The sequence below is a fragment of the Abramis brama genome (genome assembly GCF_963993115.1).
Source record: "Abramis brama genome assembly, chromosome: 13".
Classification (NCBI taxonomy): Eukaryota; Metazoa; Chordata; class Actinopteri; order Cypriniformes; family Leuciscidae; genus Abramis; species Abramis brama.
The window spans coordinates 2,787,528-2,813,485 of record NC_139975.1 but is presented as its reverse complement, the minus strand read 5'-3'; the positions used below and the strand labels follow the sequence as shown (position 1 = coordinate 2,813,485).

The 25,958-nt window shown below is 36.0% G+C and overlaps 2 protein-coding genes across 2 annotated transcripts; one reads left to right on the top strand and one right to left on the bottom strand.

Moving 5' to 3' along the window:
• The first annotated feature begins 1,386 nt into the window (after nt 1-1,386).
• gnpda2 (glucosamine-6-phosphate deaminase 2) lies at nt 1,387-11,114 on the top strand. The gene is made up of 7 exons (XM_084133067.1): nt 1,387-1,541; nt 1,821-1,979; nt 2,580-2,681; nt 4,599-4,781; nt 5,921-6,105; nt 7,584-7,758; nt 9,649-11,114. The coding sequence occupies exons 2-7, from the start codon at nt 1,856-1,858 to the stop codon at nt 9,711-9,713; spliced, it is 834 nt and encodes a 277-aa protein (XP_083989193.1). The 5' UTR covers nt 1,387-1,541; nt 1,821-1,855; the 3' UTR covers nt 9,714-11,114.
• Nucleotides 11,115-11,980: 866 nt separating this feature from the next.
• guf1 (GTP binding elongation factor GUF1) lies at nt 11,981-25,622 on the bottom strand. Its single transcript, XM_084133053.1, has 17 exons — nt 25,235-25,622; nt 24,389-24,500; nt 24,151-24,299; nt 23,419-23,499; nt 22,740-22,817; nt 22,241-22,324; nt 22,092-22,156; nt 19,947-20,150; nt 18,643-18,782; nt 17,920-18,043; nt 17,225-17,357; nt 15,775-15,918; nt 14,891-15,024; nt 14,395-14,496; nt 12,659-12,778; nt 12,543-12,579; nt 11,981-12,474 (listed from the first exon to the last, which is right to left on the bottom strand). Exons 1-17 carry the CDS (start codon nt 25,418-25,420, stop codon nt 12,346-12,348), a joined length of 2,022 nt encoding a protein of 673 aa, XP_083989179.1. The 5' UTR covers nt 25,421-25,622; the 3' UTR covers nt 11,981-12,345.
• Nucleotides 25,623-25,958: the final 336 nt, after the last annotated feature.

Below are 25,958 nucleotides of genomic sequence, written 5' to 3'. Positions count from 1 at the left end.
AGTTTTCGTGTTATTTTCTCCTGTGACAAATCTTATCATAAGGAATATTACTTAGTTAATTTGATTAGCTAAATTTAGTATTCATAAATGTAAATTTGGAGGAAATAAGCCTTTGTTTTTGTTTTTATTTTAAGATCAAGAATTCAACAATACCTAAACTTATTAAAAAATAAGAAAGCTGCAAATTGTGTTTCAATTTGTAAAAAAATTCACATTTTTATTTAATTTTTAAGTTTGTCACTCACTGTTTCTTTATTTAGGCTATTTGTCTTTTTGTTTGTTTACTCAATGAACCCCCTTGACTCTATAAGTCTTTAAAACCAATAAAAAAATGAAAGTTTTCAAATTTTCATTTTTTTTTAAATGTATGTACATTTCTAACACTATACTTTGTATTATATTACCTTAGTATCAAATTACAAAAACAAACAAAAGTGAATGTTGCTGTGAGGGTTTGAGTTTCTGAAGAGAATATCTGACAATTTGTGTTTAGTCGAAAAATACAATTAAAATGCAACAGTAATTCGAAAAGTAGAAACATTAATTAAAACATTTACAGCAAAAAGAGCTAAACAGCTTCGCTTGGACTGAATGGGCAGAAGTTAAACTGCATCATTGTGTCAATATAAAGACTTATTGACGAATAAAACACTTACTGAGTGAACTTTTATGTTTGAGGGTGACTTTAGGCCATATGTAGATTACATATTACAATTTGGTTGCTGAGTTGTTTAAAATAAATGTAACTAGCTGCTACAAGGTTGCTAAGGTGAATATAAGTAGGCTAACGTTAGTTATTGGGTTAGAAGTTGCTATATAGTCACTAGATAAACTGTGCTGAGGTAGTGTAAATTAGAAAAGCTCTATTTTAGTCGTGTTAATCAATATACGAGGGATTTACCCTAATACATACAACAATTTTGTCACAAGAACATAACTAACTATTTACTTATTCACATAAAAAGACGACGAACAAAGTCCCGCCGCGACGCCGTCTGTGAACACTTCAGAGTGACTCGACGTTCAGATCGAGTTTTGAACCGAACGAACCGATTCGCTCAAATGAATCAGACTTCTGCACGCTATCATCCCTCAATCCAACGCCTTCTGTTCCTCTCTCTCTTTCTCTCTCCCACACACACACACACACACACACACACACCGTCTGTCCCCCTGAGGTCCTTCGCAAGGTCAGTCACAGTAGAAAAGAAGGAAATGAAATGACTGGAGAGTAAATTGGACGAAACTACACGTGCAATATGCACGACATATTATTTGATAAAATAATACAATTATTTGTGTCGGCACGATAATGTTTCCTAATTCATTTCCAAATGTAAATGTCATCCTACATGCTTAATATCAGATAATTTCATTCATCATTCATTTTTTATACAAAAGCCTCGTCGGTCTCCATACATGGGCAGTTGCTACAAACCGGAAGTGTGTCGTCAGCGCACATGACCGGAACTCGATCACATGATCAGTGTTTTCAAAGAAAACTTGTATCCATTCACCCTGAGATCCTACGCTTTATTACTGTAAGTAGCAGATTTTATTACCCATTATATATCCATAACCATTATTCGATATCTAAAGGCATATTAAACGCAGCTGGTCGTAAATAAAGCGAGGTCATGAATATAAGTTTAAAAGCAAAGATATGCTGTGATATGATATAGATATCCTATATTAACTGTACATTAAAAGCAAATGTGCATGTTGTTGTTTTGCTCCTCATTGGAGTTGAGCTTTGCCTGATCATCTGGACTGGTCAGTGCTGGTCAATGAAGTATTGATCAGTCTGTCTTTATATTCAGAGTCTCCTGCAGGACTGGATCAGTGAGAAGAAGTCATGAGACTGGTGATTCTGGACGATTATGATCTGGCCAGCGAATGGGCTGCAAAATACATCCGGAACCGGATCATCCACTTCAAGCCCAGTGCGGACCGGTACTTCACCTTAGGACTTCCAACAGGTAAACTAATCCACCAGAACATATGAACATCTTTCATGAGGATGACCTGAAATCAAAATTCACTTTGTTTACTTTCTTGCACATTCCTCCTGTTGTCTTCTTAATATTTCATCAAGATGTAATAAACTGCTCTGTGTCCTGGACTCACTGCCCACTTTTCACAATCCAGTCTATTCCCAATGTATTCTCTCTGAAATCTGGGAAGATTATGATTATTCTATAATTATATAGATTGTTTTTAGTGCTGCATCTTACATAAACGTTTGTGAATGTATAATATTTGTGTGTATATCATTTATCACACACACTCTCTTATTCACAGACACACACACAGAAACGCACACACACACACACACACACACACACACACACACACACTCACACACACACACACAAACACACACTCACAGAATCACACAGACACACTCACTGACACACATCTAACATAAAAGTTTGTCACTATATACACTATATTATGTTAGTTGCGATTAATCATGATGAATCGATGTGACAGCACTAATATTATACTAATATTATATTATATATATATATACTAATATTATACTGATATATATTGTGCTGTAATGTGATTGACTGCAGGGAGCACACCCCTCGGCTGCTATAAGAAGCTGATCGAGTATCACAAGAGCGGAGACCTGTCCTTCAAATATGTCAAAACCTTTAACATGGACGAGTATGTGGGTGAGTGTGAACCGCACAGATCGCTTCTCTCGAGAACTGCTGAGTGTGTGTGTGTGTGTGTGAGGGAGAGAGAGTCAGCGGAAGTATGCAACTGAGCCACTGTCATGCGTAATACAATGCTAAAGAGCGTTTGCACACTGGGCTCCGTCCTCTTCTCTTTCTAGTCTAGTTCAGAATCTGACATTTATTAAACATTCTAACTACTCTTATACGAGTACTGTGAACACACACTTTTTCACTATATAGTGATTTGGGACGCAGCCTCTATTTGCATCGTGACATTCATGACTAAAATCTCTTTATCATTAGGGGTCTACATGGTTTATATTTTCATAATTTCCCTTATTCTCAGTGGTGATTCTTATTTGATTCTCATGACTTTAATGCAGTTGTTTTAATTAAATATTTTTTTTGTACTTTTAAATTGCTGTTTTAAACAGTAAACAAATTGCTGTTATTTTTGTATAATTGAAATACTGTTATTTTATTAATACGTTTTTATTTTTATGAAAAAAATGTATCTGACAGACGTAACTGTTGCACTGAACTGTATTTTCCTTTTTTGAAGTGATTCTAATCATATTTCAATCAATTGAAAAACATTATGTTGAACAGTGCGCATCTGAAGTGTCTCAGCTGACGGAAATATGAAAATAATACATTATTTAATAATGGATTATTTAATATATCTGCTAATTTAAAAAAAATTGGCTTTAATATATTGGCCAAATTTAATATATCGGCTTTAATATATCGGCCAAATTTAATATATCGGCCAATTTAATATATCGGCCAAATTTAATATATCAGCCAAATTTAATATATTGGCCAAATTTAATATATCGGCCAATTTAATATATCAGCCAAATTTTATATATCGGCTTTAATATATCGGCTTTAATATATCGGCTAATGTAATATATCAGCCAAATTTAATATACCGGCCAATTTTATATATCGGCTTTAATATATCGGCCAAATTTAATATATCGGCCAATTTAATATATCCGCCAAAGTTTATATATCGGCTTTAATATATCGGGCAATTTAATATATCGGGCAATTTAATATATCGGCCAATTTAATATATCAGCCAATTTAATATATCCGCCAAAGTTTATATATCGGCTTTAATATATCGGCCAAATTTAATATATCGGCCAATTTAATATATCGGCCAAATTTAATATATCGGCCAATTTAATATATCCGCCAAAGTTTATATATCGGCTTTAATATATCGGGCAATTTAATATATCGGCCAAATTTAATATATCGGCCAATTTAATATATCCACCAAAGTTTATATATCGGCTTTAATATATCGGGCAATTTAATATATCGGCCAAATTTAATATATCGGCCAATTTAATATATCCGCCAAAGTTTATATATCGGCTTTAATATATCGGGCAATTTAATATATCGGCCAATTTAATATATCCGCCAAAGTTTATATATCGGCTTTAATATATCGGGCAATTTAATATATCGGGCAATTTAATATATCCGCCAAAGTTTATATATCGGCTTTAATATATCGGCCAAATTTAATATATCGGCCAATTTAATATAACGGCCAAATTTAATATATTGGCCAAATTTAATATATCGGCTTTAATATATCGGCCAAATTTAATATATCGGCCAATTTAATATATCGAGTTAAATATATCCGCCAAATTTAATATATCGGCCAAATTTTCTTATCTGGCCGATAACGATAATATTAAAAGTGAACAAATATCGGCCGATACCGATATGGTGGCCGATATATCGTGCATCCCTAATTACTGTTAGGTTATGGTTCGGGTTAGTAGAATACAAGTTGAAATGTATTTGCAAAGTCGCTTATAGTCAGTAGATTGTCTAAAAGTGGACCATCAGATTTGTTCCTGAATATCTCCTGGTCTTCAGGCCTTCCCAGGGATCACCCCGAGAGCTATCACTCCTACATGTGGAACAACTTCTTCAAGCACGTGGACATCGAGCCGCACAACACTCATATTCTGGACGGGAACGCCAGCGACCTGCAGGCCGAGTGCGAAGCCTTCGAGCAGAAGATCGCGGATGCGGGAGGAATCGAGCTGTTCGTGGGAGGTGTGCGATAAAGCTGACCCAGTGAACGCTTTATTAGACCCTGAGAGACGCCAGTAACACTGGAATGCACTCCTCAATCTGTACACACTAAACCGGCTCTCTAAGCAGTTTAGCTGCTGCGATAACAAACACTTCTAATCAATAAGAATGATTCCAAATGCTTGATTACGCAACTCAAAGGTCAGAGGTCAAAGGTCATAAAGGGACAGTTCATACTGTCAATAGGGACCAGAAACTATTTGGTTACAGACATTCTTCAAGTCTTGAGTTTGCTGTAGCAATAATTGATTTTATATTTGTCAGTGTATCTGGTCCAAATTTTGTCCAAATTTAGTGTTATTTTAGTTCTATTAGTATAGTATGAATTACTTTATGTTGGTAACACTTTACAATAAGGTTAACATTAGCTAGCTACATTAGTTAACATGAACTAACGATAAAAAATGCATATACAGGATTTATTAATCTTAGGTTATGTTTCCTACATTTACTAATACTTCATTAAAATCAAATGTTGTATCTGTTATCTGATAAACTTAAAAACTGATCAAAAATATGTATTTATTTATTCAATCTCAATGATACTAAAATAGCATTGGTTTAATTTGTGTAAGTATAAGAAGTTAATTTCATGCATTTGAAATAAAGCTGCACTAAAATAATAAATATTACATGAAAAAAACCCCATTATACTTATAAAAAATTAAACTGATGTTATTTTAATATCATTAAGATGCTAAATATTTTGTATTCGTTTTTATTTTTATATTTTCCATTTTAATTCTGGTTTTAATTTTAAAAATAATTTTAGTTTTAGTTAACAATAACAACACTGGTCCGAATGATAAACAACATACATTACATAGTAGATTAATAACTTTTATGAATCTATTGGGGTGAATCTCATCACATTTCATTTTATATTTTCAATATAAAGGATTTAAAAAGAAATTATATTTACCAAAGAAAATGAACATTTTTGTATTGTTTCCATGATAAATAAGCACGTTTTCATTACTTGTCTGTAAGTTTTCTGTGATTCGCATTATTACATTCACTGTTATTATATTCAGAGTCATCACTTATTTAACTTTATCCATTCCTCGTCTACAAGTCCTGTCTTTTGTTGTGTTCTTCAGGCATCGGTCCAGATGGACACATCGCCTTTAATGAGCCCGGATCCAGTCTGGTGTCCAGGACCCGAGTGAAGACACTGGCCAAGGACACCATAGTAGCCAACGCCCGTTTCTTCGGGAACGACCTTTCCAAAGTTCCCAGCATGACCCTCACCGTCGGAGTGGGAACAGTGATGGACGCCAGAGAGGTAAATCACAGCGCGTGTTTGTGGCTGAAACTGCAACAGGAACATGAACGTAGAACAAACACAACGTCTTTTGTCCCGGTCAGATACGCTTTTGTTTGGAGCATTTGTCATGTGCAACTCATAAATATAATTATCTTTTATAATATAGTAACAAATGTTCTCTTTGTTATAGCTATAAACTGAACATGTGTCAATGAGAGACTGAATGTCCTGGAAATACATAAACACTTTAACAGAGAGGATGCTGGGTAAAGTGTCCTTCAGGTCTCTTGGACATCAGCTGATTCTCATCATTAAATCATTATAGTCTCCTATAAACATACAGACCATATTTCACTCCAAAAATCATATTATAATCAGTTATTGTTTGCATAAAGAAGTCATTTTTTGGCCCATTAAGATTTTTGGAATTGTGACATTAAGCAAATTTCCTTCCCAAATTCTGTTTTATATATATATTTTAATATTAAATTCAGCACAACAAATACAACCATGATGTATACTTACAGTTACATATACTTTACAATTTAAAGAATAATAATAATGTAATTAATGTTATTATCTGTTCTCATTACTATAATAATATTTATTATTATTAATATAAGTATTATTATTATTACTACAGTAAATAGAGTAATAATAATTCATATAATAAATATATAATAATTAATAATAATAATAATAATAATAATGAAGAAATGTTCCAGTTATGATTTAACCCCAAATAAAAGGGGTAGAAATCATTACTGTAATAATAATAATAATAATAATAAAATGTATTATTATTAATATAAGTATTATTATTATTCAAATAATTAAGATAATAATAATATGTAATAATTATTGTTATTACTTTTATAAAGAAATATTCAGGTCATGATTCAAACCTAAATCAAAGGAAATATATATTTGTACTATTACAGTAATAATAATAATAATAATAATAAATATTATTATTATTATTACTACTACTGTAATTAGGATAATAATAATATTTAGGCTAATAATAATAGTAATTATAAAGAAATGTCTGGGTCATGACTTAACCCTAAAAATATATTTTAACTACTGTAATAATAATATTTATTGTTATTATTATTAATATAATTGTAATTATTAAATTATTTCAGTAATTATGATAGGCTAATAATAATAATAATAATAATATGTAATAATAAAATAATCATCATCATCATTACAGTAATGAGTCATAATTGTATTCCCTTTAATTAAAAATTTCCCCTTAATTAAAAAAAATCCCCTAATTACTGTAGTAAAAAAATAAATAAAAATAATAATATATATAATTTAAATTATGGTTTAAATTATGACCTGAACATTTCTTAATGTGATGAAAGCACAGTTGGAGACTCACTGTAAAGTTCAGTGTTTTCCCGTGTAATGATGAATGCGTGACGTCTCCTCCTCCTCCTCCTCCTCCTCCTCCTCCTCCTCCTCCTCCTCCTCTTCGTCCTCAGGTCATGATTGTGATCACAGGAGCTCATAAGGCCTTCGCTCTGTATAAAGCCATCGAGGAGGGCGTGAACCACATGTGGACGGTGTCTGCCTTCCAGCAACATCCACGAACCATATTCATCTGCGATGAAGACGCGACGCTGGAGCTCAGGGTCAAAACCGTCAAGTATTTTAAAGGTATTTTAAAGCCTCGGGTGAAGCTTTGACTTGCGCTCACTGAAAGATGCTTCAAGATCAAAGAAACAGCAATTTAACTGAAGAACCACTTCTTTATTTTAACAAGCGTTGAAAGGTGAACCAGTAACACACTCATCCAGATTTACCAGTTCACTCCTAAAGGTTAAGTTCTGTGTGGATTAAACGAGGCGTTTAGTGTCGTGACTTCATGAAGGTGTTGATGGGCTCACGGTTCATAAGATTTGGTTTTTATTTGGATTTAACACTTTTATTCAGCAGGGATGCATTAAAGTGATCAAAAGTGACAGTAAAGACGTTTATAATGTTACAAAAGATTCTATTTCAAACCAGATAAAAAGGTTTCTCAAGACAAACTTTGAAGTTGGGTTGAGAAAGCAAGTTTGAAAAAATTCTTAAAGTTTGAATGTTTTGAAGGCAATACAGTCTATCAGAAAAACAGATGGATGGAGGGAGGGATGGATGGATGGATGGATGGATGAAGGGATGGATGGATGGATGGATGAAGGGATGGAGGGATGAAGGGATGGATGGATGGATGAAGGGATGGATGGATGGATGAAGGGATGGATGGAGGGATGAAGGGATGGATGTAGGGATGGGTGGAGGAATGGATTGATGGATGGATAAATGGATTGATAGATGGATTGATGGATGGATGGATGGAGGAATGGATGGATAAATGGATAGATGGATGGATGGATGGATGGATGGAGGGATGGATGGATAAAGGGATGGATGGATGGATAAAGGAATGGATGGATGGATAAATGGATGGGTGGAAGGATGGATGGATAGAAGAATGGATGGATGGGTGGGTGGAGGAATGGATGGATAAATGGAGGAATGGATGGATGGAGGGATGGATGGATAAAGGAATAGATGGATGGATGGATGGAGGGATGGATGGATAAAGGAATAGATGGATGGATGGATGGATGGATGGATGGATAAAGGAATGGATAAATGGAGGAATGGATTGATGGATGGATAAATGGATGGATGGATAGAGGAATGGATGGATTAATGGATGGATGGAGGGATGGATGGATAAAGGAATGGATGGGTGGATGGATAAATGGATGGATGGAAGGATAGAAGAATGGATGGATGGATAAATGGATGGGTGGGTGGAGGAATGGATGGATAAATGGGGGAATGGATGGATAAATGGAGGAATGGAGGGATGGATGGATAAAGGAATGGATGGGTGGATGGATAAATGGATGGATGGAAGGATAGAAGAATGGATGGATGGATAAATGGATGGGTGGGTGGAGGAATGGATGGATAAATGGAGGAATGGATGGATAAATGGAGGAATGGAGGGATGGATGGATAAAGGAATGGATGGGTGGATGGATAAATGGATGGATGGAAGGATAGAAGAATGGATGGATGGATAAATGGATGGGTGGGTGGAGGAATGGATGGATAAATGGAGGAATGGATGGATAAATGGAGGAATGGATGGATAAATGGAGGAATGGATTGATGGATAAATAAATATGGATGGATGGATGGATGGATGGATGATAGATAGATAGATAGATAGATATATCATAAAAACATCACTGAGCTCAAACTTCTATCTCACTGAGATCAGTTTAAAGCGGTTAAAGGTGAAGAGAGTTCCAGCTTCAGACGTGCAGCTCAAGCCGTTTCTCATGACACGTCCTCGTCCTCGTCCTCTCTGAGAGCTGCTGTTAGTCTGCTCTCCCCTGATCTCAGTGAGTTCAGCGTCTCGAGGTCAGGATCTGGGAGACGGCAGGTTGTTCTGGAATGTGGTTCTCTCAGAAACTCAATCTCGGGCTCTTAAAGGCTCAGCCTCTCCTGAGGGTTTAATATCTGAGCTGATCTTCTGCTCCTCAGGCCTGATGCACGTCCACAACCAGCTGGTGGAGCCCACGCTCAGCGTCAGGGACTACAGCGACTGAACACACACCGCTGGGAGCCGGGACAACACCAGTGTGTGGACGGGGGAAACCGGGACCACAGCGGGTTTCAGCGCGCATGCAGTGTGTGTAGATGTAAAGCTTTCCCAAGATGCCGTGTTCATAACACTCCGATCGAGCCAATCTCCATATTAGCTTCAGTACTTCACTTTTAAACTACTTTCAGGCCAGTATTCACATGAAAAGGGTGTGGGTGTGTGTGTGTGTGAGAGAGAGAGTGAGTGTGTGAGAGATTGTGTCTGAGAGTGTGTGTGTGTGTGTGTGTGTACTCAGAAACACTCTTACTTTAATCCTTTCAGCCAAGGTTTATAACACCGTCACACTTTTTGACATCATCACTAATATGAAAAATCCTTTCTTGTTTTATTCTGAGAAAGCACATACATCATTTCCTCTGTACTGTAGTTTAATCAGGAAAAAAGCTCAGCATTTCAAGCCGTACTTCTGTTCTCACAGATTATGGCCGTTTGTTTTAATAACACACGCTACTTAAAGTTGACTTGAATGTGGGATTTCTGGGAATCTTTCTGTTTAGATGATGAATAAAAGAGTCAAAGCGATTAATCGCATCTAACATAAAAGTTTGTAAATATATATGTATGTGTATATATGCAAACACACTCACTCTCACACACACAAACACACTCACACACACATATATACACAAACTGTTATGTTAGATGTGATTAATCAGTTTGACAGCACTAAAATAAATCCACTTTAAAGTCTTTCCCTTGAATCCTCCACATGCAGTGTTTGTTCCTCTACACATGAAGCATTAAGGGTTAACGAGGCCCACAATCATCCAGTGTCTCATATCCTGATAATCATCTTTAGGCTGATCTGTGATCAGAGTTTCCTACTTTAAAAAGTCTTACTTCAATGTCATTTTATAAGATTTCAAGCACATTTTCTTGCCTTTGAATAAATCTAGGTCACTAGCAGAACTGAGAATGCTGGGAAAGTCTATTTCTTGTTTGCTTATTCATGTTAAAAATCTTTTCTTGCCATATCGGAGTAGAAGTGTGGGAATGTTCACTAATTTTACACATGACATACTTATGTATTCTCTTCAGTTACTGTACTTTATTTTATATTATATAACAATATAAAATAAGTTACGAGTCATTGTGCTCGTATTGTAAAACACACCGTAGTTTCATCTGACATTGAGTTTTCTGTGTGTGTGTGTGTGTTGGTGTTTCTGTACTTCACTGAATGTTCATGGGAAGGAGGTCACATGTTGCAGATTTATTTCCATTAAACTGTTTAAAGATTATATGAACTGACGGTTAACAGATTTGCACTCCAAAAGCCAAATCATTCTCTCATGTGTTTGTGTTCTTGCTCATAGATGGATAAATAAAATTAAAAAAAGTTTCATATATTGTCTCTCAATAGTAGTTTATATTTGTACGGACAGGATGAATGTTGCCCAGGTCATATATTCATATTCATATATATATATATACACACATTAGGGATGCACGATATATCGGTATCGGACGATATATGTTCATTTTGAATGTTAACGTTATTGGCCCGGTAAGAATGTGGACGATATATTAAAGCCGATATATTAATAAATAATGGATTATTTCCTTCAGATGCTTCTGTTCAATGTGATGTTTTTGAATTGCTTGAAATATGATTAGAATCACTTAAAAGGAAAATACGGTTCAGTGCAACATGTGCAAGTCTGTCATATCGGCCTAATCAAATTATAATGAGAACATTATAATTGTGTGTTTGGGACATGGTGAGACTTTTGTTTTTGTAATCAGGCTCTCAAAAATTATATAAAAATTTGGTTTTAGATTTATGGCCAATATATCGGTTATCGACTTTCAAATATAAAGAATTATCGGTTATTATCGGTATCGGTCAAAATGTTCATATCGGTGCATCCCTAATATACATACACACACACATATATATATATAGTTTTATCATAGCTCTTGTTTTTGTTTTGACTTTGGTTTTCATGTTTATTTTATTTTAATTATTTGTAATTTCATTTTGTCATTATATTAGTTTTTTATTAAAAGTATTTAAGGTTTCATTTATAGTTTTTGTATTTATTTTCAGTTAATAATTGTAGTTTATTGCCAAGGCTTTCAACTAATATTTTATTCTATTTCAGTTTAACATAAATGTTTTTAATAGTTATAGTTAACAATAATAACCCTGGCACAATTCTAATGAGGATATTGTGACAATATTCTTAAATATTCACAATGTGACAAAACAAGGATCATTTTCTTTATGCAAAATAAAACTGTTGATCAGATTGTCCTGATTTCAGCGGCTCAAACACTGAGAACGAGCCTCACACCCACTGCAGTGAAGGAGAAGAAAGGAAAACAGCGCTGCCAAATACTTCTGCATCCACTCAGTCTAAACGTTTCCAATGAAAACCCTTAGCTTGCATTCTCTGGATCTCCCCCTGAGAGAACAGCAATGTTTCAGCATCACGAAGATTAATTCATCAAACCTGCGTTAAGCTCCCAGAATAACATCACTCAGTTATATAAACCTTTTCTGAATCTATCACCGTACTGTACATTGGCATGTTCACGTCCACAAATCAAGCCCAGTCTGTCACGATTCTGTTCTACGTCCGTTTCAGAACGTTGATGAAAGCGTCTTTCGGGACGTCGATGTTCCCAATGCGCCGCATTTTCTTCTTTCCTTCGGCCTGCTTCTTTAGCAGCTTCATTTTCCGTGTGATGTCACCGCCGTACTAGAAAAAGATCAAGAGTCAGCAGCTAATCAAGCAAACACAACTTCAATATGAGAAGAGGTACTTACACACTTTGCTAGAACGTTCTTCCGGTATGCTTTGATCCTAAAAGAGGGAATCGTGGATGAGGAGTTTTAGGTTTTACGTTATTTTCTTGGTGTTACACACTCAGTCCGACACTCACGTTTCTCGAGCGATGATCTTGCTGCCGACGGCCGCCTGCACTGCGATCTCAAACATCTGTCTCGGGATCGAGTCCTTCAGTCTCTCACATATGGCTTTTCCCGCACTGTACGCTTTCTCTCTGAACACAAGGACAAATCAGAGCTGGCTTCATTGTGTTCTAGCGATCGCACCACAAACAGGGAAGATGTTGAGTGGAGTAAACTGTAAAATGGTTTGTTCTACAAAAGTGTGTTTATGAATACGATAATACATTAAAAATAAAGCTGCAAGCAGCAATTAAGAGGCCAAGCACAAAGACATTTTGACATTTAAAGCAATTAAAGACATTTTAAGATGATTTTAGGCAAAATTCCTGAAAAATCATAAATATAGTCACTAGTAATGTGATTTAATGGTTTATCACTTTTGACCAATAGGTGGCGCTGTGACCAAATTGATGTGGTGTGGTCAGACTAGGGTGACAATGACACAAAGTTTGGTGTCAATCTGCCAAAGCATTGCAGAGATACAGGCTCAGAGTCGTTTTGGCATCACGCCTAACCTTTGCTGATGCGGTTTACAAAAACGGTAACTTTTTCGGTAAAGTTCATATGACTATGGTAAAATTGGTATCTATGCTCTCGGCATAACCTAAGGAATATATTAAGACCAGTTTCATCACAATAGGTAAAACTAATCAAATGTTATTGGCATATTTGGAAATAACATCATAATTTCTGACCACAAGGTGGCGCTGTCCCAACACTTTTTGAGTAATTTCAGGGCATGGTGATGACATACCGAGTTTCATAAAGATATGCCAATGCAATGTTCGTAAAATATAACATTTTACGACAAAAATTCAAAATGGCTGACGCCCCCAAAATGGTTGATATGAGAAAATTGGGTATCGTTTGACTTGCACCGAATCTTAAGAGACCAGTTCATAAGTTATAAGCAAAAAGAGCAATTTTTCATATCTCCTGAGCACTACGTCACAATACGCCGAAACTCTGCAGGTAACCTCAGGTCATGGTCGTCATAACACACACCAAGTTTGGTCAGAATACGCTAAAGCGTTGTGGAGATACAGCCTCGCGTTTATTTTGGCGTGCTCGTCGTCGAATTCGTTCAGGCGTTAATCGAGAACGATTTGACGAATCAACTTGAATTCCAGAACTTTTTGTCGCCATGGTCTGAAGATGATCTGGTTTGATTTTCATGAAAATCAGAGCAACGGCCGAGCAGGAGTTAGAAAAAGAGGGTTTTTAGGAAAAACATAATTTTGTTTCTATCCCTTATGGTTCAGAAGTTATTAACATAAACGTGAGAGAAAGTTTGGACAGTTGGTGGCGCTAGAGCGATTGAGTTAGAGAAATTGCTGTGGTTAATGTTCAGATTGTTCTCTATCAGTGTGCCAAATTTCATAACTTTCCTGCATGCGGTGCTATGGGCTGCCGTAGACTCAAGAGCGGAATAATAATACGCCAACGGATATGTTGAATATGATAAGAAACACTAGTTTGCAATATCAAGCATCATAACAGACTGTTTTTGTCTTGCTAAAACAACTGGAAGCGAGTGACACCGGAAACCTCACGCATTCAAGTTACAAATGGCTGCATTCGCTCTTAAGTTAATGGCCAGTTTTCAGGTATTTAATCACATTTGTGCACCTGTAAATGAGTAATTGATCAAATATCTTTAAAATACCTAACCATAACCCTATCTAATCATGAGGAGATCAAGACTTACTTGTGAACGATAATGGCGAGTTCCTCCACTGGCCGCCCGTTGAGGAGGAAGTCCATTTTAATCAGTTCAGCGGCCTCATAACCAGCATCCTCGTAATCAAAACTAGGAAACAGTAAACATATTTACAGAAGAGATAATAAAGGGGCGGGGCCAGGTTGAGTTAGTTAGTAGTGTGTTAAACTGGCGGTTATGGGAAGGGGCGGGACATTTCCCAAACACACGCAAAGCGCTCGACCAATCACAACACACTGCTCCAGCCGACCAATCAGAGCACAGTGTGCTTTTCAGAAGGAGGGGCATCATAGAGACAGGAAGTAAACAGAGCGCTACTGACAGACTGGGAAGAGAGGAGCCGCAACAATGGAGAATATGAGGAGAATAATCAACATTCAAGCAGGAAAACCTGTTCTAGTAGAGCCTGAAACAACATCAAGACTGTAAAAGGGCATAATATGGGCTCTTTAAGCATTTATTCATTCATTCGATTCGAGCTCACCTGGCGTATCCTGATGACATGGACTTGAGCTGGTCGTAAAAGTCCACCACGACCTCATTCAGAGGGAATAGGTACTTCATCATCACCCGATGGTCATCGATGTAGAACATGTTCTTCTGAACAGCCCTGCGCGTCTTCAGCAAGGCAGAGAAGTGCATTGTGGGTTACTACAAATGCAAGACTTAAAGTGTGCTTTCACAGAAATTGCGAGGCAAATTAAAGGGATTCAGTTGCTTTTTTTCTTCTTTGAATGAAACCAATATTTTTACTTCACTTTCCCTTTTTAGGTAAAGCTGGAATACAGGACTCGTATACATACTTTTGTCACGATTTATAGTCTGGAGGAGTCGACACTAGTTGCGGAAAGCCAGAGCCAGTTGGAATTTACAAAGTTTATGAGCCTGATGAGTTTAAAATGCTCAGTTTTAAAAAGTAATGTTGTGTATTCCAGCTTTCGGTAGATCTTTACCACTAAACTACACTGCAGAAAATGCTTTTCTTACTCAGTATTTTTGTCTTGTTTTCAGTCCAAATATTTAAACATTCTTAAATCAAGATGGATTTACTAAAGTAGTAAAATGCCATAAGATATTATGTCTTGTTTTCTTGGTGAGTTTTTGCTTAAAAAAAGCTAAATTATCAGCCAGTGGGGTCAGAAAAATAATGTTAATTCAAACAGAAACAAGATTATTTCTCTTACCCCATTGGCTGATAATTTTGCTTGTTTTAAGCAAAAACTCACTTCATTTAGATTTTTTTGTCCCTAGAAAACAAGACTTAATATCAAATGGCATTTTACTCATCTAGAAAATGCTTCTTGATTTAAGAATTTTTAGATATTTGGACTGGAATCAAGATGAAAATCTTTTTTTGCCGAATCTCACCTGACACAGACTCATGATCTTCCCAGTGAAGTCGGCGGGAGCGATGATGGTTCCCAGCACCATGGGCTCCAGATACTTCACCACCAGTGACCGCTCAGGGAAGTGAGCAGGGTTGATGATGGTGATCACTTCATCCCCGTGTTCCTACAAAAACACACTCAACTGAGGAATCGACTCTTCGACCCGCAAACGTTCATGTATCAATGAGGGGAGCTTATCGCTAACTGCTGTATTATCATTCATATGCATTTCTGCACACTTCCTGCACACGGTTAATAAGGTCTTGAAGGATTAGCTCACTTCAAAATAAAAATTTCCTGATAATGTACTCTCCCCCACGTCATCCAAGATGTTCATGTCTTTCTTTCTTCAGTCGAACAGAAATGAAGGTTTTTGAGGAAATCGTTCCAGGATGTTTCTCATATAGTGTCTTCAATGGGGTCCAACGGGTCGAAGGTCCAAATGTGAGTTTCAGTGCAGCTTCAAAGTCTCGACACGATCCAGCCGAGGAATAAGAGTCTCATCTAGACAAACCAGCCATTTTATAAAAAAAACTTTTAACCACAAATGTTCATCTTGCACGTCCATGACTTCACGCATTACGTAATCACGTTGAAAGTTCGCGCGTGTTAATTGATTTACTTACTTATTTTTATTTCTTCTTCTTCTTCTTATTATTATTTTTTTTGTGTGTGTCTAACTGGGTACCGGGGTTGGGGGTTGTAGGGAGGGATATGGGATGAAACTACAAAAAGACATTTGTTTTGAAGAATTGTTCATTCTAAAAACACAAAATGGAGACTTATATTGTATTATGTTGCAAATATTGTTTGAACGCTGTATCCAGTAAAATATATGAGAAAAAATAAATAAAAAGTTCACGCGTGTTCCGGTTCAGAAATGTAGAGTAGAGCGAAAAAACAAATTTTCTCAACTTCAAAATCCATTTTTTAAATGCCGTTTGACTTTCGACATTTCGCCGTTAAGACACGTTCTCTTTATAAACAGTCAATCAGTACTTCCGCCTACGTCACGCTTGACCTTTCACCCTGATTACGTAATGTGTGGCGCATCACAGCTAGAACAAGACCAGCATTTGTGGTTAAAAGTTTATATTTTGTTATAAATGTCCGCTGGTTTGTCTAGATGAGACTCTTATTCCTCGGCTGGATCGTGTCGAGACTTTGAAGCTGCACTGAAACTCACATCTGGACCTTCGACCCGTTGGACCCCATTGAAGACACTATATGAGAAACATCCTGGAACGATTTCCTCAAAAACCTTCATTTCTGTTCGACTGAAGAAAGAAAGACATGAACATCTTGGATGACGTGGGGGTGAATAAACTATCAGAAAATTTTAATTCTGAAGTGAACGACTCCTTTAAGGTATTCTGGGTAGATTTGTAGTATTTTGCGATGCGGTTGCGGTTCTGGTGGTAGAGTCTCACCTTTATGAGTTTGGCAGACGCCAGCACAGCCTTGTACGGTACAGTCGGAGCCGTTATTATGACCGACGCATTATATTCCTGCTCTAAACGCTGGTTAAACACCTCCATGTGCAGAAGACCCAGAAACCCCAGCCTGAGAGAGACCGACACAGAGAAATTGGTACATTGTGTAATATTTAGGAGGATCTGTTGACAGAAATGCAATATCATATACATAACTCTGTTTTCAGTGGTGTATAAAGACTTTACATAATGAACCGTTATGTGTTTATTAGCTTAGAATGAGCATTTCTCTCTACACACACCGCGGGTCCGCTTACATCGACATGTTTCTACGGTGGCCCTGAGCGGACAAACGCGTTTCGTCACTATGTTGTTCTTCGTATAAAGAAGCGAACTAAAGTCAGCGAATAAAACACTGACACAGTGATGAACAAGTGACAATAATATTCGCAATAACATCATTTTACTGAATAATTAAGTAAAGATAATTTCTTAATTTATCTTTGTAAAGAAACCTCATTGCTACTCTCTGCTGTTTCAGATGATGACATCACTTCCTGTCGGCCACCGTAACTTCTGTTGGGTGCAATTCGTAATCTCACCACTAGATGCAGCTAAAAATTACACACTGCACCTTTAAAAAGTGAAACGACTCGACTGAGCGATGAATGGGTGTGTTCATGTGTACGAACCTCCATCCAGCTCCCAAAGCCAAGCTACTGTCCCGCTGAACGCTCACGCTGGAGTCATTCAGAGTCAGTTTCTCCACAGCGCTTCGCAGGGCGGTGTAATCTGATTGGTCCATGGGATACATGCCTGAAAGAGTTACACAACTCCAGATTTATTCCCATATTATGCTCTAATACAAAGTCTTGATGTTGTTTCAGGCTCTACTAGAACAGGTTTTCCTGCTTGAATGTTGATTATTCTCCTCATATTCTCCATTGTTGCGGCTCCTCTCTTCCCAGTCTGTCAGTAACGCTCTGTTTACTTCCTGTCTCTATGAAGCCCCTCCTTCTGAAAAGCACACTGTGCTCTGATTGGTCGGCTGGATCAGTGTGTTGTGATTGGTCGAGCGCTTCGAGTGTGTTTGGGAAATGTCCCGCCCCTTCCCATAACCGCCAGTTTAACACACTACTAACTAACTCAACCAGGCCCCGCCCCTTTATTCTGCGCATTAATTATTATAATGAGGAATATTGTGACGTGTTCGTTCCCGGAAGAAACTCAAGACTACAATGGAGGCGTTTCAGGAGTTCAGAAACACTGACACTGATATAGAGAAGAACTGTGGGACTTTGCAGAGCTTTTTCATGTTTAAACAGCAACATTACACACTGAAGAGAGAAGAAGATGTGAAAATAGCATGATCACTCCTCTTTAAACTGAGTAATATTAGTTTAGCACACACTCACCAGCGAACACCATGGCTTTAGCCGGTTTGAACCCCGGCAGCGCCTCCACAGGCTGTTTCTGCAGGTAAAGTGTGTCTCCAATCTGAGCCTCTTTCACTTCCTTCATCCCTGCGATGATGTAACCCACCTGACCGGCATACCTGAGGACAAAAGGTACAAATGCAAAAGGTCAAAGGTTAAGCTAGTGCAACTTACAAAGGCTGTCTGAAACATTTCTTCTTAGGGTGTATATGGATTCGGCAAGGCTTTAAGCTACACTGAAGTTTTTAAGATGCCTTTGTTTGATGCCTATTTCTGCCCAAAAATAAGCACTGAAATCATTGAATATTTGCTTGGTTATCCTTTAAGGCCTAGGTTTTTAACCAGGAGTCTGCAGAATCTTTAACATTTTTATTTCTCGTTCATTTTCTTCAACATTTTTAGTTGTTTTTGTTTTTTTCAAAATCGTGAAACACTATTTCTAGACAGGGTTTTTGTCTAAAACTCAAACTATTAAAAACATTTCTGTTAATTGAAATAAAGCTGAAATCAAATACAATATATAAATATTAGTTGAAAAAAAAAACTTAAACTAAACGAATATATTAGAATTATTACATTGATTATTACCTAGAAATAAAAAAAAATTAAACTCACTAAAACTGAAACAAAAATAAATTTAACTTAAATACAAATATATATTAAAAAAAAAAATCTAAAAATGTAACTAAAATCAGCACGAAAACTAACAATATAAAAATAAAAGCTATTTGAAAATATTAATAACTAAAGTAAAAACTAAATTATGTCTGCAGAATCTTTAAATTTTTTATTTCTCATTCATTTTTTTTTTTTTTTTTTAAATCGTGAAACTTTTTATTTCTAGACAGGGTTTTTGTCGTCAACTAAAACTCAAACTATTAAAAACATTTCTGTTAATTGTAATAAAGCTGAAATCAAATTAAATATAAATATTAGTTGGAAAAAAAAAACTTAAACTAAACGAATATTAGAAATGTTGCCTTGGATAAGTTTAAGCACTAAAATTACTACTTGGAAATAGATAAAATGTAGAACTGAAATAAAAATCAATTAAACCTAAAGAGCAATAGCTTAAAAACAAAATGACTAAAAACGAAACTAAAATTAACACGAAAACTAAAAATATAAAAAAAAAGCTAATTAAAACTAAAGTAAAAATTTAATAGAGTTAGAGTTTTATGCCCCCCAAACACAATTTTCTTGATTTAAAAAATAACTATTAAGTAATTATACAATGATGAAATATTTTTGTATAATTATTAGTTGAATGATATCCGGCTCACAGTGTTTGGGTCGGGTGTTGGTCGGGTCTCAGGACGCCCAGCTCGTTGACCTCGTACGCCTTTCCCAGGTGTGCCGACACGATCCGGTCTCCTCTGGACACGCGTCCGCCGAACACAGCGATGTTGGCCACCACGCCTCTGTAGTGATCGAACGTGGAGTCGAACACGAGGGCCGTGAACGGGTCGTCCACTCGCGCCGTCGGGCTGAAGCACACGGGGAACATCAACACAAATGTGTGAAAGTTATTTCATTTTTTGAGGAACTTCTTTTTAGAGAATGAAATTCGGTTCCACTTTATTTCGATAGTCCACTTTAGACAATCTACTAACTATAAGTAACTCTGGTTACACTTTATTGTAAGGTGTCATTGTTACAGTGTAATTATACATTTAAGTACTGAGTAATATTAATCAACTACATGTACTTACTATAGGGTTGTGTTAGGATTAGGGTTTGGTTGAGGGTTAGTTGCATGTAATTATGCATAATTTACTGTTATTACTACGGTAAGTACATGTAACATATGTAACAAAGTCACTGTAAAATAAAGTGTTACTGTAACTTTGCAACTACATGTCAACTAACCCTCATTAGAGTATTAGCTAGTTGACATGTAGTTGCAAAGTTACTATAGTTAGTAGATTGACTAAAGTGGACTATCGAGATAAAGTGTTGCCTGAAATTCTTTTGTTATACATGTCTCAAGATGCTATGTCAACAACAGATAACACTTTATCCTTGTTACATGGACTTAATGTAGTAAATTATGGGTAATACTTTATTTTACAGTGTCCTTGTTACATATGTTACATGTACTTACCATAGTAATAACAGTAAATTATGCATAATTACATGCAACTAACCCTCAACCAAACCCTAACCCTACAGTAAGTACATGTAGTTTATTAATATTACTCGGTATTTAAATATATAATTACACTGTAACAATGACACCTTAAAATAAAGTGTAACCCCAAATGATGCATATTTACAAACCCTAACTCTACTTATACAGTAAGTACATGTAGTTGCTTAATATTACTCAGTACTCGTATAATCACACTGTAACAAGGACATCTTAAAGTAAAGTGTGACCCAACAGCGCTCCTCAGAGAGATGTTATGCAGGGAATGAAGCTGAGCCGGTTTTCAGAAACGCATGATAACACATGATGATGATTTACAACAATAAACTGACGCTTCCTGATTCACTCGCTCCCCAGATACAAGATAGTTCTTAGATACTTCTCAGATAGGAAATACATATTTTAGTTTATAAGATTAATAGCAACTAAGTAAAAGCAAAAATGATTGGTAACACTTTAATTTAGGGTTTAATTCTCTCTATTAACTATTATTAGCATGAATATTAATAGGATATTGGCTGTTTATTAGTACTTATAAAGCACATATTAATGCCTTATTAAGCATGATCTTATTCTACATCCTTTAATCCAACAATACCTAAACTTACAACCGTACGAACTATTAATAAGCAGTAATTCGGAGTTTGAGTTAATAGTGAGAACTGGACCCTAATCTAAAGTGTGACTAAAATATTAATAACTGAATGAAGCATTATCACTATCATTAATGAAATACAACAGCGTTTTACTGAATATTTCAGGGGTTATTTTTAAATTAAGCATAAAAACGTAAATACAACTATTGTGTATATTTTTGTTATACACTACAGTTCAACAGTTTTAGACTCATAAGATTTGTTTTTTTAAAGCAAGGACAATTTAAATGTTCAAAAGTGACAGTAAAGACATTTATAATGATAGGAAAGATTCTATATCAAATAAATGCTGTTCTTTTGAACTTTCTATTCATCAAAGAATCTTGAAAAATAAAATGCATCACGATTTCCACAGAAATATGATCTGTTTTAAACACTGATAATAATCATACATGTTCCTTGAGCAGCAGATCATCATATTAGAGTGATTTCTGACGGATCATGTGACACTGATCTCGAATGTATGATTCAGTGTGTTGATGTAATCTGGGCTTTGGGTGTGGGATGTGTTCTGATATGATCTTATGAACCAAAACAAACAATAAATCATAATCAGTATGTGCTGATCTTCCCTCTCACAGTGACCTCTTGTGGAGAACCGTGAAAGCGCTGATGATACTCACGGAGGAATCCGTTTCACCACCTCTCGGAGAACCTGATCCACGTTTGTTCCCAGTTTCGCCGAGATCTGCAGAGAAAAATCACAAGCCAACGTTAAAATATTAAAGAGCCATTATGAAGACAAACGTCTGAGGAGATGTTTAAATCTCACCTTGATGCACTCTTCCCTGGGAATATCAAAGACTTTCTCAATCTGTTTCTCCACTCGCTCTGGATCAGCATTTTTCAAATCAATCTGACAATTAAAACAACTCGTTAAAATGACAAACGGTGAAAGATCCGACATTTGATGGTGTTTGAGTCTCTAGTTGACCAGCAACGTGAAAATATTCACACAAAAAAATCACTATTTGCTGATTACTGACAATACTTACATTAAATAAAACATGATGATATAATACATGCATGTGAGAATATAAAACTGTCGTAAAGCATTCAGATGAATGAAAAATAATGAATGCACATGCAAATATATTTGGACTAATAAAGATCAAATGCTCCAGGTATTTGAATAAATAAGATTAGGAGCAACATTTATGGTTTTCCTACTTTTGATGTGAAGATATTTCTATAGTTTATCCAAAGCTCTGGGATGAAATGGCATGTATGAAACTTTTAATGCGTTTAAAGTAATTCTCTGTAACGTCTACCTTGTTTATCACAGGGATGATTGTTAGTTGAGCCTCAAATGCCAAGTAGAAATTAGCGACTGTTTGCGCTTGAATTCCCTTTAAATAGAGAGAAAAAAACATACAACACATTTTTTTTACTCTTAATGTCAAAGGCTGCAGTTTTTAGTAATGATGGTTTATTTTAATAATTTATAATAGTTTTAATGATGGTTAATTTTATGCTGATATATGCGAGTCTGTGCCAGTGTTGTTATTGTTAAAATTAAAATACGTAATTTATAACTGTTGCCAAATGAAGCTGAAGTGCTAATATTACTAGCACTGAAATTAAAGATAAATATAAATATTAGAAAAAGATAAAAGCACATTTAACAAAATGACTAAAACTTAAATTAAAATAAAAAATATAAAAGACATAAGCTTATTAAAAATATTAATAAATACTATAATAGTATATAAATAACACTAAAATAACATTGGTATATGCATATGTTCTGGAACTGAAGCAAGGTATAAATAAAAAATAATAAAACAAAAAACGTTTTCTACTGTGTAGAAATAATTAAAATGTATTTAAATATATATTTTTTTATTTTAATTAAAAAATAATTTAAATAATTAAATAATTAAAAAAATAATGAAATAATTATATCTTCTGTAGATAATTAAATATAAGAGCGTTTATTAAGTGTTTTACCTGATTTGCATCTACAATGAGCAGAACTCCTTGGCAAGCGGATATGGACCGAGATACTTCATAGCTGAAGTCAACATGGCCCTGAAAAAATAGTGGAATCACTTAATTTATGCAGATTAGTTAAACATCAGTGATGTTTAAAGTGCCCCTATTATACTCTATTAAAGGCTCCTAATGTTGTTTAGTTTCTCCTACAACAGCTTCACATTCATCAAAGATCAAAAACACTGTAATGTCCTCATAATCTCCAGTGCAGCGTCAGCTCTTTCCTCTCAGTGTCTGAAACGCTTCAGTCTCTCTAAGCCCCGCCTCTCTGAGAGCTGCTCTGCTCTGATTGGTCAGAAAGCAAACGCTCATTATCATATCTGAATCTCAGCTCTTGATCTCAGTGATACGAACAGTAACGATGGCGTGGGTTTTACCGTATCAATATCAGAAAACAGCGTCTTCTCGACATGAACAACACGAACCAAACTCTCCAGTCTCAGATACACTACAGTGTTTGAGGGCGGAGCTAAGAGACGCTGCTCAGCCAATCAAGACCACAGGCTGGCATTATGCTAATTAGATACACACCTATGTAGGAAGTGAGACTGGAATTACTGACGACTCGTTTCAGTTCAGAATCACTTCTTTCTTTTGGGACACAATAACCTTGCAGACCTTGTACATCCACAAACATCTCTATCACACACTGCATGATATCTGTGCACATGAAATCATTGTCCTCACAGGTGTGTCGATGAGATTGAGCAGGTACGTCTGTCCGTCGTGCTGATAGAAGAGCGACGCAGTCTGAGCTTTAACAGTGATTCCTCTCTCTCTCTCCACCTGCAGTTTGTCCAGAACCTGCTTGTTACTCGAGGTCTTTGCGATGGCACCTGCGCACACAATCATGAGAAAGAAAGAGATTTTTATATCATTCACAGGAAAGAGTCTCTCCTGTCATGGATGTTTTACAGGGAATCACCTGTGATCTCCAGCAGTCTGTCAGCTAAAGTGCTCTTGCCGTGATCAATGTGAGCAATAATGCTGAAATTGCGAATTCTCTCCACTGGAAACTCTGACATGTCGAAACTCTCCTGCAACAGTCAAAGAATTCAATATACAGTTGCGAAAACCATTAAAAACATTCCACCCATAGTTTCTACTGTAAAATCATAATAGATTATTAGGGGCATAATGGTACATGTACATTTTCGGTACGGGTCTTTTGGTTCAGTACGCATGTGTATAAGTCAAATAAATGGAGTGATTAGAATCAGAATGCAATAATTCTCAACTTACTCTAAAATATTTTGCTAATATATTCAGCATCCAAAACTTGTTTTGGGCTTATTTTTACTTTAATTTAAAGACAGACATATTTTGGTCTGTAAACTATGGAAGCTTGACTCCGCCACAGAATAAAATTTAAAATTGCATGTAAAAACTTGCAATTGATTTAAAAAGTTTTAAAGTCAGAATTGCAAGATATAAACTCTGTATTCTGAGAAAAAAGTCAGAATGGCGTGATCTAAAGTCGCAATTACGTGTTATAAAGTCATAATTGCGAGTTATAAGTCAGAATTACAAGATGTAATCGCAATTGTGAGATAAAAAGTCACACTTATTTTTTTATTTTTTTAAAAGTTTTATTCTATGACGGAATCAAGCTTCCATAATAAACCACTTTGATAAAAACAAAAAAACCCTTGAACCATAACTTCAAAACCGCGGTATTACCGCACCGTTATTTTGTGTAACGGTCCGTTACATCCTTATCCGTCATTTACTGTCCACCTCAGGGCAAAAACAAGTCAAAGCAACAGTTTACCTTCTCAGACGCGTTAGAGCTGAAGTCTCTGACAGGACTGATGCTCTTCATCCATCTGTGTCTGATGACTGTACATGTGCTCACACAGCCCTGAGATCTGCGCTTAATGCGGCATATTTTAATATCAGGACAGCGTTTGATGAAGGGCAGAAAGAGCCCGTGCGATCTCAACAGAGACAGATGCATCTCTCTATCGGCGCACTAACATGCTATTCCTTCACAGAGAGGCCATGTTATGGCGAACATCCCTTCCCATCAGAACAAAGATTCAAAGCGTTATTCAAAAGCACATATTCAGTTTTTATAAAAAGTCAAGTCTACAGTAGATTGTGTACTTCAGTGTGACAGCTCCTGTGGGCCGCCATGTTGGAAAAACGTCATCAAGTGTTGCCCTATAGGAATGATGGGAAGTGTAGTTTGAAACAAAATCATTGCATTTAGATGATGAAATATCCTCTGCGCTCAAATGTTGTAAGATATTTTCTCAAAACTAACTTTTTGCATAATTAATTTCTTCATTTTTTGCTAATTTTTTTCAACTGATGTTCAAATAAATAAAATACATTCACTAAGATTAATATCTATCTATCTATCTATCTATCTATCTATCTATCTATCTATCCATCTATCTATCTATCTATCTATCTATCTGTCTGTCTATCTGTCTGTCTGTCTGTCTGTCTGTCTGTCTGTCTCTCTCTCTCTCTCTGTGTGTGTGTATGTG